The following is a 16483-nucleotide window of genomic DNA, read 5'->3' on the forward strand; positions in this document are numbered from 1 at the left end:
GCTGGAATCCCAGGTATCTTACTTCCGTAAAGGAGTATAACCCATAATTCACAAGGGTTTTGCAGGGGAAATTGATCATCAAAATGCCAGATTTCTGCTTGTTCTTGCTCCTGAATATTCCCTGCCAAATTCATATGGATTTTAAATTCTGACATGCTTGCACAGTTTTCCTCTTTGGGGGGGAAATGTCAGTCAAGTCTGCCCACGTATCAATATGATAGACATGACTGTGCATTAATAGGGTTGTGTTCTTCTGCGCATTTAATGAGGACAAATGTAGCAAAATAAAACAAAGATACCCTAGGAGTTATTCTAGGAATGTTTCTAATGCAATAGCTCTTTAGTGATGGTTTTTACAAGAAATTGTTTCACATATGTTTCTACTTCTTTCTTTGTTAGTTTCCATAGTAGAAAAGTCAAGTACGGTTTTCAACAGTGCACAAAGGCTGGAAGTTGTTAGAAACTGCATCTCTTTTATATTTGAAAATAAAATTTTGGAGACTGAAAAGGTAATAAAAAATTCTGCTAAACTATTTGAGGAGTACTTCCAAGTTAAACTCATACATGTTAAGTGATTGACCTCTTTACTACTACTGCCAGATTGTAGTCCTTTTTCATTTATTCATTGTCCTCTTCATCAAGTATCAGACTGAAAGTACTGAGGTACCAGTTAGGGTGGAGGCAGTGCATGTGAATATGTGGATTCCTTTTTACTCTAAATTAAAATTGGAATCTTACCTCACCCTCTTGTTTGCCCCTTCTCTGTTACATTTCTGTACATGGAACCCACCCACCCCGCAAATCTTCCCTGTTTTTCTTTACCTTATACACAGAGAGGTCACTACTCCACCCAAGTAATTTTTCTTCTTTTCCACCCAGTGAACAATCAGGTCCAAACAGTATTTCCTGTTTCCCTTCTCCCTGCTCCAGCCCTTCATACCCTAAAAGTCTGTCTCCAGCTTCAGGTTGGTTTGTTCCCTTACTTCAAAGCTGGAGACAGACTTTGAAGGTATGAAGGGTTGGAACAGGGAGAAGAGAAACAGGAAATACTGTTGTGCAAATAGATTTTTGTTGTGGAAGCAGGCAGGCATCTTTGGATATTGCCTTTATTTTATTAATACAAACAAATCAATGTCCTAAAGAACTAAGGGCTAGATCAATTAACCCACTCTACTAGTGGAAGCCAGCACAAGGGTTCCTACTGGCACTATTTTCACTTGCCTTCCCTCTGCATACACCCAAATCTACTCTAGAGGGTCAGTAGAAACTCTGGAAAGAGTGCATAAGGGAAAGAGATGGGAAATCATTCCATTGGGCAAACAGAAATGCTTCTGATGAAGAACAATCTCCCTAGCACAATGTTGAATTCCACCCTCAGTCATATGACTACTTATACAACATCTTTAAAGTCTGTGGAAAGAGCAGTGCTTTTCACACATTCATTAAAACCTACAAGACTGGGCACTGCCATGTCTCAGTATGTTGCATACTCCTTAACTTTTGAGACCACAACCAAGAAGTTCCTTCTCTAAGCCCCCACATTTCATTCAGTTTTATAATTTAGGATGAAAATGTTGTTCGGTTAGGAAATAGGAATACAGTGGTACCTTGGTTCTAGAATGTAATCCATTCCGGAAGTCCGTTCGACTTCCGAAACGTTCGAAAACCAAGGTGTGGCTTCCGATTGGCTGCAGGAGCTTCCTTCACTCAAGCAGAAGCTGCACCAGACGTTCGGCTTCCGAAAAAACATTCAAAAATCAGAACACTTTCTTCCAGGTTTTGGTGTCCACGAGCCAATTTGTTCATCAGCTAAGCCGTTCGAGAACCAAGGTTCCACTGTATATGAAAATCTGGGAGAGTTTAAAGAGTTTAAACCTATCACTAGCTTAAATGTTGATCGTTTAGAGACTTTGTTGATTTGGTTTACTTTATTTACAAATAATCCAAGTATTAGTAAAGAACTCAATTAAACTAATGTTTTGTGCAATTGGAATACATTTTTCTCTATATAGACTCTGCCTGCTGCACTGAGAGCCCTAAAAGGAAAAGCAGCACGGCAATGTTTGACACAGGAACTAAGCCTACATGTTCAGCAAAATCGAGCTATACTGGATCATCAGCAGTTCGATTACATTGTACGGATGATGAACTGTACTTTGCAGGTACTTAAAAATTGCTTTTAGCTTCAACTTGTAATTTACTGACTACAAATGTTCATGTGTGTGAGGTACTAGATTGCATTGTATATTTTGCTGTATTTCCAATTAACTGATTATAACTGCCATTTATAATTAGCAGGGTGATATTTTAGCATTCTTCCCTCTTCCTACAAAACTTTGCTCCTGGGGGTCTGAGCATCACTCTTAACCTTTTTTTTTTTTGCACTATAAATGTGAAGCATTTCTTTTCCCTGGAAGACAGCAAGGGTTCCATCTTTCTTTGGTAGCATTTGTCTTACATTTCAAATTGTTGCTAACACATAGCTTTGTTTTGGTTTGTTTATTTTATAGCACCTGAATGCTTTCTACACTATACCTACTACTAGATAGTGAATGAGAAATTACAAGTGATGAATAGTGCATCAGTTTGTTTGTTTTTTTAAGTAGCTGGGGGGGGGGGAGTTACTGCACTAAAGTCTATATCGGGGTAGGCAACCTAAGGCCTAGGGGCCGAATGTGGCCAAATCACCTTCTCAATCCAGCCCACGGACGGTCCGGGAATCAGCGTGTTTTTACATGAGTAGAATGTGTCCTTTTATTTAAAATGCATCTCTGGGTTATTTGCGGTGCATAGGAATTCTTTCATATATTTTTCCAAAATATAGTCCAGCCCACCACATGGTCTGAGGGATGGTGGACCAGCCCATGGCTGAAAAAGGTTGATGACCCCTGGTATTACTCAAGAGCAAGAGAATTTCATGGCAGAGACCAAATTTTTGGGTTATGGAAGTATACAAAAATATTTAGCAGAATTGAATCAAATTATTCAGAAACTTTAATAACTGTGTTTTTCTTTGACCCATGAGTATTTTTCTGTAGAAAAGAACTTTCTTCAGAATGCTTATGATTTTGATTTCAGGGTTATTTTCTTTTTCAAGCTTCTTCATGACAAACCCAAAGAACTCCCCCTGTGCAATTGTCTGCTACTCAAAAGCAATGTTATCTCATGAAGCTTTCTTGGATTTGGAATATTGGGATAACTGTTGATACTAAATATGCATTTAAAATATGGCTACTTTAAACCAAGAAGTTTGAACTAAGCCAGCTACTTTATGAATTGTAAAATATACATGGGTGTCTGAGGACGTGGCCAGGAACTAGAAAAACCCACATGAAATTTTACCTGTCAAATGTTCCATATTTACTTCTCTAAGGAATCATTCTGAAAAGGTGCCTGTGTTATATAATAAACACTAGAATTGCATTTCATTAAAAATGCCAAAGGTGACAGGATATGCATCATTATTGATTTCCTTAAAATTGTTATAGAATAGCATGTAGTATGTAGGGAAGTTGGCACTGTGAGAGCCCATGAGCAGGAGCACCACATTGTCTCCACCAATGCATCTCACAGTGCAGATCTCTCCACCTCTTCACCCCCCTCTCTCCCAGTAAGTAGCTGGGAGGCCAGGTATGCAGCACCATCCCCCCTCACTGACTGCTCCCAAAAGGATCCCAACAAAAGTCATTTGAAAATATAATTATATACAGTAACACAGTTAGTTATACATAGTACCTATATGTGTGTATAGAATCATATATAATATTGCATTTCACAGATTTTTAAAAGTTTGCCCAGCAGATATGTTTGTCATATTTAGGGACCACCACTTGACTTTATTATACCAGGATAATAATAATACAGTAAAAAGACTATGTCTAATAAACTGTGATTCACAGCCCATTCAAAATCAATCTTTGAATGTGGAAAGTGAAAAGTGTGTTTGGGCTGTAAAAATTAATCTACCGTATCTGTATAATATGCTTTACATGGGAAAGGAATTAACAGTACATAGAGCACTGAATCAAAAACATGTAGGAGAACGTCAACTTTGGAGTACTTGTAAAATAAAGAGAGGACCATAACACAAATTAAACAAAGTGCAAGTTAAGACAGCATTCAAGTTAAACAAAATAAATCACAACGTCCAATTGCATTTTTATCATAATATAATTGTGAGCTGCAGTCTATTCTCATTTATTCATTTTCATCTTTTGCCCACCCCGTCCCAGAAGCACCACAACAGTAAATTCAAATGAAACAAACACCAACATTAACATCAGACAAGCAAGACTACAATATTCAAAGTTCTGCCTAACCCTGTTTTTCTTTTTGCCAAACCTCCTCCCGCTCATGCTATGCTTCTTACCCAGGGGAGTCCTTTGGATTCTTCCTGCATAGTACTGTAGTTCAAAGATCATTGCCTTAATGTGCAGTTTCATTATAACTGTTTATTAATTTTCAAGATGCCTGCAGGGAGGTTGTCAATTAAAAGACCAATGCCAAAACTCTTTATAGACAGTTCTGCTCTTTGGTATTTGTGAATAATAAGTAAAATATCTCTGGAAAAATAGATTTGATCCAGAGCTGCAGATCAGAGGTGAGCCCAGACTTGCATGATTTCCTTTGGTTTTTTACCAGAACCCCATCATCTACCATAACAGATCATACTACAAAATGGCTACATGGGGACTACCTACATATCCAGTAACATACCTAAGGTACTATAGATAGGAATTCTAACATCAAGCCCTAAAAAGTGCACAAGAACACAAAGGACAGGAAAAAGGCAACTGATTAACAAGCCCCCTTCGCAGGTGAGGGATAAAGTGGCTTCAACCTCATTTGCTCTTAATTAGGTTGTCTCATTTATATTGAACAATATTGTGCTCATTATTCATTAACTGACTACTTACTGGCTTGTCCACATGCAGATACATAAACAATTTAAAATGGCAAAACCAGGTTATTATTATGAGTGCTGAAGGATAATGGGCAGCAAAGATATTTCAGTGGTTGGATATGGTTGGGTAGCAAGTTTCATAATGAGGTTTTAATATTTCCTCTTGAATCAACAACAGCGAATTTTCAAAGCACTTTAAGAACTTTTGCTATGAACTTTTTAAAAAAAAATATCATAATGAAAATACTCCCGAGTAAAGAATTACACACAGGCCTACTTTACATATCATGCTAAGTCACACTATGCTAACATCTGCTTTGCTCTTCCCTTGTCCTTTTCATTGTTAAACCAAGCCATGATTTGGCTTAGCATATCATCTGAACCTTGGCTCATGGTTTGTCTCATTCCAGACAAACCCCAAGCTGTAACAAGGGTTTGTTAACCAAGTGCTTTCTTCTAAGAGAATTGATGCTGGCAGCAAACACTTAAAATACAGAGAAGTAATCATTGATGTCCTAGCCTGTTTTAACGTAGATGTTCCGAGGAGAAAAGGAGAAAGTATTGCAGGCTTACTGGGAATTGCCTGCCCATGATTGATACTGCTCACTTGTTTCAGCTGATGTTCACAGAATCTCATAACTATCATAGAAGGACAATCAAATGGAGCACAGTTCAAAGACATGGTACATTTAAAATCAGAATGCAGCCTGCAGTTTGAGTTCAGAATTTTATGAAGTGGCAAAAGCTCGTAGCCAAGGACTGGTGAACATCTGTATTAGAGTCATTTAAGCCTACTTCTCACAAAAGTGCAGATTAGGTGGCAAAACTGTGTCTGGCCTACACAACTTCAGGATGCACATTGGGACTTACACAACTGTTATCTTCCTTTGTATGAGAACACCCCCTTGCATAAAAACTAGCATGCCAGGGATAAAACCTTTCTGTCCATTACCTGGTTCTGTTTGTGCAGAGATATGGAGGGTCTTTAAACCATGTGAATTCCTATCTGCAGTCTGAAGTAATATATCTAGAAACATGTTACCAGCCCTATCTGGTCTTTGCCAGAATGAGCTCTTATCTCCCGGACATGGGCAAGGGTAGCCTTTAGATGTGGGTTGATATTTGAAGGCCCACATCCTCCAAAAGCAAGCTGCCCAGTACTCAGATCATCATAATTGGTTATTGTCTCCAGTCTTTAGAACTGTTATCTCCCCAGGGACCTGCCAGTTTCCCTCCAGCAGAGAGCAAACACCTTTTTCTTTGGAAATATAGTACGTTATAGTTACTTACCATCTACTTCTTTTTGTATGATTAGTTGGGTGCTGCTGTTTATTCTCTTAGGTATTTTTTCTGCCTTTTCCCATTTTTATTTGGTCATTTCTGTAAATATGGTATGAGTTTCTTTGATTTTAAATACCTTTTTAAACCATCCTAAGTATATTTTGGTAGAAAGGCAGGATAAAAATACTTTTAATAAAAACAATGGAAGAAGGCTTTGTCTAGAAGGATTCAGTCTGAGAGCTAACAGTCACCTTGGTTTCTTAGGAGAATAAATGAAATTTCATTTTATGCTGTTTATAAATCAAACTTCTCAAATGGTCATGCATTCAGCAGAATAGTTCAAGCAATAAAACTGTTTTGTGGATAACTGTAGCAGAAGGACTTGTTGAATGAAAAATTTGACATACCTCATGCCTCATTTCACCTGAGATGTTTGCATATATCATATTACTATGCCTTGTCATGTGTTAGCATATTTTCATTCTTTGTGCATTAACTAGGGATTAAAGTTAATGTGATGCTAAAATTGCTCAGTTAGATTAAATCACTATTTATGGTTTTCACCAGTTTCTCCCATGTTGCCAAAAAACAAACCCCAGTTATAGAAAGAATAGCAAATAAAATATGCAGTGTGTTAAGAGCAGAATTTCTGTTGATGTTTTCTGTCTGATAACCTCCGTTGCTTGGCTGAGTGTGAGGAGGTAGACATTTATGAGAATTTAAAAAAAAACTATGAATCAAATACCCTATATTCAGAACAATTATGCATATACTATAATAGGTCTATGTACCTTTTCTTCACAATATTTTTTTAGACTAAAGGGCGGAATTCAATGTTACACTCTTCTAATTGTTAAGAACATAAGAAGAGCCTGCTGGATCAGGCTACTCTTAAGTTACCAAGAAGTATGGGGGAAACATGGTTTCATCTGAATTGAAGAGGCTGGTGAAACATTTTTATCTGTGGTTGTGCTCAGTAGTTTAATAAAAAGGAACTGGATTTCCAAATTAAAAGGATCTTGGTGACTCTATGAAGGGAACCATATCATAGTCTTTAGGCCAGGATCTAAAGAAACATATTGCCAGTTCCACTAGCCCAGATGAGTTTGGTCTAGTGCTTGGTCTTCTTGAAAAAGGTCGAGGAGCACAGTGGACATACCTAAAGTAGCTAAGCAGGTGATTACATTTCTTGCTAGATTTTCTTAGTACTGCACATCTCCCTATTTTAATATGTTGTTCCTAACCACTGTTTGTCTAAAAAGTTGTATGTAACAAATACATTAGCCAAACAACAAATACTACATTTAGTTTTACTTATGTTAATTAGATTCCTTTTGGTTTAGATAATTTTATATTGTTTATTAAACTTGTGTACTACTGTTATAAACGACATCTCCATTTGGGCCATGTCGTAATCCGCAAAATGTTCAAGAATCATTGAGAAGCTATTTCAATTATTTGTTTTCAAGCTGTGGTTTTTGCTTAGAAACCCTTGGAAGGCAATCCGTTTAATTTCACATGTAATAAGACAGTTTCTACTTCTACTGCTTTCCTATGAAATTAATACATTTAATGAACATAGCATTCAAAAATAAAGTCAAACTAAAATGACATTTTACTCTCTATCATGGCTTGATAAAACAATATGGTTGGTGCTTTTCCAGCACCTCTAACTTTCCCATAGAGTACCAGGAGGTGTAAATAGCTCTAGGTTTTTAAAAGCTATCTGTGTAGGGAGGAAGTAAGGACCATAAATATGGATACAGCTATCACACTAGGCAACTGCAAGAGCTCTCCAATGGAGCTTCTCACTCCAGCTGAAGCTGTAGGTGACTTGAAGAATGGGGATTGACTGGGAAGGATGTGCATGGACTGTTGCCCTTCTGCTTATTAAGTCTTCATCCTACACCAGCTACATCTGGGGAAATGGTGACAGTGAGAGAGCATAGTAGTTGGGTAAGTAAGCGGAGACATGGATGCAGGGGTTCTTTCACCACAGTGGGAAGTGGGAAAACATATAGATTGGCAAGACACAAGAAAATGATCTGTGCCGATATTACTATTAAATGGCAATGAATTCCATATAAAGTAAAAGTGTGTGTGCTACTCGTATCACTTACACTTGAAGCAGCATGCAAATCTCAGTTTAAATGTGGAATGTTAATAAAGAATGAAATGTTTTCTTTATAAAGATTATTTTTAAATGCCGAACTTGTCTTCTCCTTCTAGATAAACTTAAAAATGTCAATAAAGAATGAAATGTTTTCTTTATATAGAAATTTATAAAAACATAGAATTGGCTTCTGCAACCATATAGTGCATTAAAACATGTCTGTCAACTGTGATGATAGTGTTGACAGGAGAAAAGTCATGGAGTTTGTATTATTCTGTAAAAAGAGCAATCTATTGTGTGTCTCCCCAGACTCTGAATCCAAAATTAAAGTGCATGTTTGATATTCATAAATTAAACTAAAATCAATGTCACTAATAAGCCCCTCAACTTTTTATTGGTTAGCTGTCATTAGTATTTCTGCCAAGTGTGCTGTTTCTCAGGGCCATGTGATGTTTGTCATGTGGGGTGGGGGAACAATATGGTGAGGGAAGTCAGGTTAAGACCATGGCATGGGTGGAAGGGAACTTTAATCCTTTGAGTTTGCCATTATCCCAATCAGATTGCTACTCTGTACCTGCTGTTTCTAATGGGAGGAAGGTCCAATTGGCACTAGCCTAATCGATTTAGCTTAATTTGATTGGCCTAATGTGCTTTTTATGCGAACTGGCTAATTATATAAATTATGCTCCTGTATTACATGCAAATGCTTGTTTTTGGTGCTAAATATAATGCAATTTATGGATCACTGCCTTGCTGTGGCGAAGGGGCTTGAATAACTCAGAGAAGCTATGAGCTATGCCGTGCAGGGCCACCCAAGATGGACAGGTCATAGTGGAGAGTTTTGACCAAACATGATCCACCTGGAGCAGGAACCGGCAAGCCACCCCAGTATCCCTGCCAAGAAAACTCCATGGACAAAGACAACAGGCATAGAAAAGTTATGACGCTGGAAGATGAGCCCCCCCAGGTCGGAAGGCGTTCAACATGCTACTGAGGAAGAGCGGAGGACAAGTACAAGTAGATTCAGAGCTGATGAAGCGGCTGGGCCAAAGCCGAAAGGACGCTCAGTTGCGGATATGCCTGGAAGCGAAAGGAAAGTCCAATGCTGTAAAGAAAAATATTGCATAGGAACTTGGAATGTAAGAACCATGAACCTGGGTAAGTTGGATGTGGTCAAAAATGAGATGGCAAGAATAAATATTGACATCCTGGGCATCAGTGAACTAAAATGGACAGGAATGGGCGAATTCAGTTCGGATGACCATATCTACTACTGTGGGCAAGAATCCCATAAAAGAAATGGAGTGGCCCTCATAGTCAACAAAAGAGTGGCAAAAGCTGCACTGGGATGCAATCTCAAAAATGATAGAATGATCTCGATACGAATCCAAGGCAGACCTTTTAACATCACAGTAATCCAAGTTTATGCACCAACCACTGGTGCTGAAGAAACTGAAATTGACCAGTTCTATGAAGACTTACAACACCTTATAGAAATGACACCAAGGAAGGATGTTCTTCTCATTATAGGGGATTGGAATGCTAAAGTAGGGAGTCAAGAGATAAAAGAAACAACTGGCAAGTTTGGCCTTGGAGTTCAAAATGAAGCAGGGCAAAGGCTAATAGAGTTCTGCCAAGAGAACAAGCTGGTCATCACAAACACTCTTTTCCAACAACACAAGAGACGACTCTACACATGGACATCACCAGATGGGCAGCATCGAAATCAGATTGATTATATTCTCTGCAGCCAAAGATGGAGAAGCTCTATACAGTCAGCAGAAACAAGACTTGGAGCTGACTGTGGCTCAGATCATCAGCTTCTTATAGCAAAATTCAAGCTTAAACTGAAGAAAGTAGGAAAAACCACTGGGCCGGTAAGATACAATCTAAGTCAAATCCCTTATGAATACACAGTGGAAGTGAGGAACAGGTTTAAGGATTTAGATTTGGTGGACAGAGTGCCTGAAGAACTATGGATGGAGGCTCGTAACATTATACAGGAGGCAGCAACTAAAACCATCCCAATGAAAAGGAAATGCAAGAAAGCAAAGTGGCTGTCCAACGAGGCCTTACAAATAGCGGGAGAGAGAAGGCAAGCAAAATGCGAGGGAGATAGTGAAAGATACAGGAAATTGAATGCAGAGTTCCAAAAAATAGCAAGGAGAGACAAGGAGGCCTTCTTAAACGAGCAATGCAAAGAAATAGAGGAAAACAATAGAATGGGAAAAACCAGAGATCTGTTCAAAAAAATTGGAGATATGAAAGGAACATTTCGTACAAAGATTACCATAATAAAAGACAAAAGTGGAAAGTACCTAACAGAAGCAGAAGACATCAAGAAGAGGTGGCAAGAATACACAGAGGAACTATACCAGAAAGAAATGGATGTCTCGTATACCCCAGGTAGTGTGGTTGCTGACCTTGAGCCAGACATCCTGGAGAGTGAAGTCAAATGGGCCTTAGAAAGCACTGCTAATAACAAGGCCAGTGGAAGTGATGATATTCCAGCTGAACTATTTAAAATTTTAAAAGATGATGCTGTTAAGGTGCTACACTCAATATGCCAGCAAATTTGGAAAACTCAGCAGTGGCCAGAGGATTGGAGAAGATCAGTCTACATCCCAATCCCAAAGAAGGGCAGTGCCAAAGAATGCTCCAACTACCGCACAATTGCACTCATTTCACATGCTAGCAAGGTTATGCTTAAAATTCTACAAGGTAGGCTCAGGCAGTATGTGGACCGAGAACTCCCAGAAGTGCAAGCTGGATTTCGAAGGGGCAGAGGAACCAGAGACCAAATTGCAAACATGCGCTGGATTATGGAGAAAGCTAGAGAGTTCCAGAAAGACATCTACTTCTGCTTCATTGACTATGCAAAAGCCTTTGACTGTGTCGACCACAGCAAACTATGGCAAGTTCTTAAAGAAATGGGAGTGCCTGATCACCTCATCTGTCTCCTGAGAAATCTCTATGTGGGTCAAGAAGCTACAGTTAGAACTGGATATGGGACAACTGATTGGTTCAAAATTGGGAAAGGAGTACGGCAAGGCTGTATATTGTCTCCCTGGTTATTTAACATATGCAGAATTCATCATGCAAAAGGCTGGACTGGATGAATCCCAAGCCAGAATTAAGATCGCCGGAAGAAATATCAACAACCTCAGATATGCAGATGACACAACCTTGATGGCAGAAAGTGAAGAGGAATTAAAGAACCTTCTAATGAGGGTGAAAGAGGAGAGTGCAAAATATGGTCTGAAGCTCAACATCAAAAAAACGAAGATCATGGCCACTGGGCCCATCACCTCCTGACAAATAGAAGGGGAAGAAATGGAGGCAGTGAGAGATTTTACTTTCTTGGGCTCCACGATCACTGCAAATGGTGACAGCAGTCACAAAATTAAAAGACGTCTGCTTCTTGGGAGAAAGGCGATGGCAAACCTAGACAGCATCTTAAAAAGCAGAGACATCACCTTGCCAACAAAGGTCCGTATAGTTAAAGCCATGGTTTTCCCAGTAGTGATGTATGGAAGTGAGAGCTGGACCATAAAGAAGGCTGATCGCCGAAGAATTGATGCTTTTGAATTATGGTGCTGGAGGAGACTCTTGAGAGTCCCATGGACTGCAAGAAGATCAAACGCATCCATTCTTAAGGAAATCAGCCCTGAGTGCTCACAGGAAGGACAGATCATGAAGCTAAGGCTCCAATACTTTGGCCACCTCATGAGAAGAGAAGACTCCCTGGAAAAGACCCTGATGTTGGGAAAGATGGAGGGCACAAGGAGAAGGGGACGACAGAGGACGAGATGGTTGGATGGTGTTCTCGAAGCCACAAACATGAGTCTGACCAAACTGCGGGAGGCAGTGGAAGACAGGTGTGCCTGGCGTGCTCTGGTCCATGGGGTCACGAAGAGTTGGACACGGCTAAACGACTAAACAACAACAACAATAATGCAATAAATACAATTTTTAATCTAAATAAATAAACAGCTCAAAAAAAGGAAAATATGTATGTTCTTGAAGAAGTAGTTTTTTCTCTCTTTTCAACAGAATAAGCATGATTTTCAGTGGAAGTGAGGTACCATCTTTTGTTTTAACTCTGCTTTAGAACACTTCTAGAGAAATGCAACTTGAATGTTTATTCCTTTGGGAAATTTTTTCTGTCTTTTAGGGAAGTAGGTATTTTGTATTTACTTTTTTGAACCAAAGCAAAATCTGTTATCAGTGTTCTGAAATTCTCCTGTCCTGTTGGAAGGCACCTAGAGCACAACCCCAGGGCATAATACAGAAGTTGAATAAAAACAGGATGGAATTGGAGAAATCCATTCATCTGTACTCAGAGGCAGAATTGGAACAATTGAGCCACAATTTTGTAAGTGCAAGAAGATGGAATAAGGAGGAGAGAGATATGACGTGTCTTTTATGAAAAGTGTATGCAAGATAAATCAAACATTCCAAAGGCAGGAACCAAAGGGGGGCGAGCTATGAGTGGGGAACTGGGCAGAGGATATATTGATGGCAGGTCAAGTTCATAAGAAAAGTTCAGACTAACAGCAATGAATGAAATATGAAATGCAATTTATTTCTGCAAGGGAGGCAAAAATTGTTGACTATAGGGCTTGCCCCAACTTCCTGTTTGTTATATGGTTCCGTTGCAAATACAGTTTCCTAACTGGTAATCTTCTGAAGTTATGTGATTCTGAGTTACATTAACTCTTCAGTTTTCTAAAACCATTTCAATTATTGTGTTCAATGTGTAAGTTTATAAATTAGTTTGTTCAACCTGAACAATATGCATTTTTATTATACTGTATCAGATATAAGATCCTTAAAACAGAAGAATAATGATGTACCAGGCTAAAAACAAGCAAATCCAACTAATATTTGAGGGGGAGGGATAAGCTTTTTAAATATATACATTTTAGGGGGGAAACGTCTCTCTGGGGCAGGTCTAGGGATTAAGCTCTATAAATGAGCCATTTACAACAAAATACAATCAGGTAGATCAGAAGTTCAGCAATTATTTATAATATAATACAGCTGTGCAAAGCTACTTATCTTCTTCATATTGCCACAATCTAAACTAGCATGGAAACTTTCTGAGGTCAGTATTGCAATAGGGTTATCTGTTTGGCTGTCTGCATCATCCGGTTTTTTAAACTGTTCCAGAAAGCATTTGCCTTCCTCTGGGGTTTGGACATACATTGCCAAAGTTGTGTGGGTAATGGTTAACATAAATGAAAAACCTGATCAATAACTTCAGAGGGTGTGACTACAATTTTATCACAGCCTAAAGTGCTACTTTACTTTAATGGCTCTGGTGAGAGAAGTGTGTGTGCTCTGTTTAGTTGTCTGTTCATTACTATCCAAACCAATCCTGGTGGGGGACAGGCCATGCTCCTTCCGGGGTCGTTTGTCCACCTTCGGTCACCACCCTGCACTCAGCTCTCACCTGTGGCTGCTAGAGGCTGTCAGCATGTGATAGCAGCCACAGCAAGGGAACAGCTTCAACCAGCCAACTAAAGTAGGTGCGGGTAGGTGATGCATCTCAAACCCTCAGTGAGTTAGGGACTTCTTCATGTGAAGACCGGCTCCAGCAGATTGAGTGGACGAGGCCAATAGTGGGTCCAAGAAGGCAATTTCTGCACATGCTGTAGAGATAAGTTAGGGGCAGAAAAGTCTCTTCAGTGCTGCTAAAGCAGCAGTTTGACTTCACTCCCACAGGTGTACTCACTTGTCTCTCAAGACAGACGGATGCCAGATAGAAAAATGCAGTGTGTTTCTTCTTGCCTCTTCCTCCTGTCTTTGGCACATTTTTTTATTAGAATTATACCTGGATAAAAAAGATGCTGTTTCTTTGACATTACTTTGTTTTCTCTATAGCTTTATGTTCTTAAGTATTTTTATCATTGTGCCAATTTACATGTTTTTGTACCAGCAATGCATTCTTAAATTCATACTCTCCATAGTTCCTATGATTTTTATTTAAGAGTTAGAAATTTAGCCCTGCATAACAGTCTGGGGAATTCAGAAAGCCCAGAGATGGTATTTCTAAATTGTGCTAGATGTCAAAACAATCCTCCTTTTGCAAGGGGATTTTTTTTTTTTTGTTCTCTTGTGACATAGTAGGGGTTTTCCCCTTTCTTTTTAAGGCAAGCAGTTTTACTACATTGACTAAATTGTTGCAGAATCTAGTTATGGGAAGTGATTATGTACTTTTTTACAATGTCATATCCTCTAGCAAATGGAAATAACTGTAAAATTTTAGGAAGATTTCATGTAATTTAAGACTCATCTTTCTTGATTCACTTCCTAACACGCACATGTACACTCCAAGATTTTATGTATTTCCAAAGGGAGGTTATTGTATTGTAACATTCAGTTCACTGCTCCTCACAGCGACAAATATTTATAGAATTACTCATACTATTTTTCTTTTGCTGTAGTGGTCACAATAACAGCGGTAGCTTCAGAGCAGTGGGGATTTTCATAAAGAAAATTGTGTGTCTTATAGGGGGAGCTAAATAAATTCCTTGTGCATCCTCTGTGATCCTATGGAAGAGTGCTATTTGTTTTATAATTGCCATTGTGTAGAGTTGCCATATTTCAAACAGTGAAAATTTGGTTAAGTTACTAACCTTTTTTAATGGAAAAACAGCACTGCCAACATGGGCTGCCATACATCCGGCTTTTCACCCAGGCACTGCTGCCAATTACAGTATTCCAGATATGTCTGGGGAAATCCAGGTGTCTGGCAACCCTGCCATTGTGCCACATTTTTTCTTTGTTTTTTCCTTACCTTCAGATTCTGGACTTTGCTAGTGGAAGCAGTATTAATAGGCTCCTCAGAGTTAAATGAAATTGCATTCTCTGTAGATGTGCATGCAGTAAGGACTGGAGCAAAATGTGCCCCCTTAGGCCAAAGGGCTGTATCCCCTGGAGCAGAGGGCTGCTTTCATTCTGACTTCAGACTTCCCTGAGCACAACTGAGAGTACAAACTGAGGAGATGAGCATGTAAGGCTGAATGCTGGAGGTGTACTTCAAGACAGGATCAAATGAAAAAAGAAAAATCGAAGGAATTATTCCCTATCTTGAGTTGACTATTTTAAAAAGAGTAATTTAAACAGGGAGATGCCTGTTACGTGCTAATCTGATTCTGCTTGTCCCATGGGTTATGTGGGTTTCACATTCCTGCTTTTTGTTTTAACTCGGTGTTTCCTTCAGCCTGTAAAACTTTAAAGTCATCTGGAGATTAAGCTCAATCGATGCAAGAATATGTGACTGATGGCTGAGATGATTCAGAGCAATGACCAAGCAAATTGTTCAAATTACTTGAAGCCCTGATCTTCTAATTAAGCTTTGTTTAATGTGCTTGCTACGTGCTGCTTACTGAGACTTCATTGCTAGTCATCCAGATGACACACATAGCAGATTTAATTCCCACCATTACTACTTTAATTCTCTTTGGAAACATTTTTTTCCTCTATATATTTTCTTAGTAAATGTATAAGAACATTAACAATTGATCAGTTTATGTTGCTGGAGGCATAAATAATCAAACTGCATATGTCATTATTTATTAGTGCTTTTTATGCTACTTTCAGATCACTATATTTGTAATGTAACTTTTGATAAGCATGCACTTTGTATATCTGGTTCTCACACCATACTAAGCCACCCCTCTCATGTTCCTTTCCTCCCTAACAGAGCCATTCCACTCATAAGGCGGGGTGAAGCAGTTCTGCCACCCAGCTTTGCTGCTGGTATCTCTGGCCTCTAGGGGCAGAGGGGGACTGGCAGCAAGCCTCTGCAAAACGCCTCCACTCCTGCTGGTTCAGCCAGAGGGGAGACTTTCCGCAACCCAGCTTTGCTGCTGGGCTTCAGGCAGCCCTTGAGGACAATAGCTTATCCCCACCACCACCACCAATTTTGGAGGCAGAAGTGGGATGTTTCACCTCAGGTGCCAAAATGCCTTGGGCCACCCCTGCCCCCTAACCTTAGCACAGTTGCCATTCAGCTTATGAAGAGTATTGCTGCATTGTCATTTTGCATGTAGCCACTATCATAATGTTCCACTGTACCAGAGTCATTGGGAACCAGTGAAGGATAGTCAAAGCAGATGCACTCTGTTTTTCTATACCTTGCATATCAGGGTGAGAGTGAGATTCTGAAGGCATTTGTA

General features: G+C 39.3%; 1 protein-coding gene across 2 annotated transcripts in view; it reads left to right on the forward strand.

Moving 5' to 3' along the window:
- SBF2 (SET binding factor 2) overlaps window positions 1-16483 on the forward strand; it is a 221121-nt gene that overhangs the window by 141831 nt on the left and 62807 nt on the right. For both annotated transcript variants that reach the window (XM_079965647.1, XM_079965648.1), the window contains exons 15-16: window positions 400-509; window positions 2013-2162. In XM_079965647.1, the coding sequence (XP_079821773.1) occupies window positions 400-509; window positions 2013-2162 (260 nt within the window). The remainder of the gene's footprint in view (window positions 1-399; window positions 510-2012; window positions 2163-16483) is intronic.

Source organism: Podarcis cretensis (assembly GCF_951804945.1).
Source record: "Podarcis cretensis genome assembly, chromosome: 1".
NCBI classification, from domain to species: domain Eukaryota; kingdom Metazoa; phylum Chordata; class Lepidosauria; order Squamata; family Lacertidae; genus Podarcis; species Podarcis cretensis.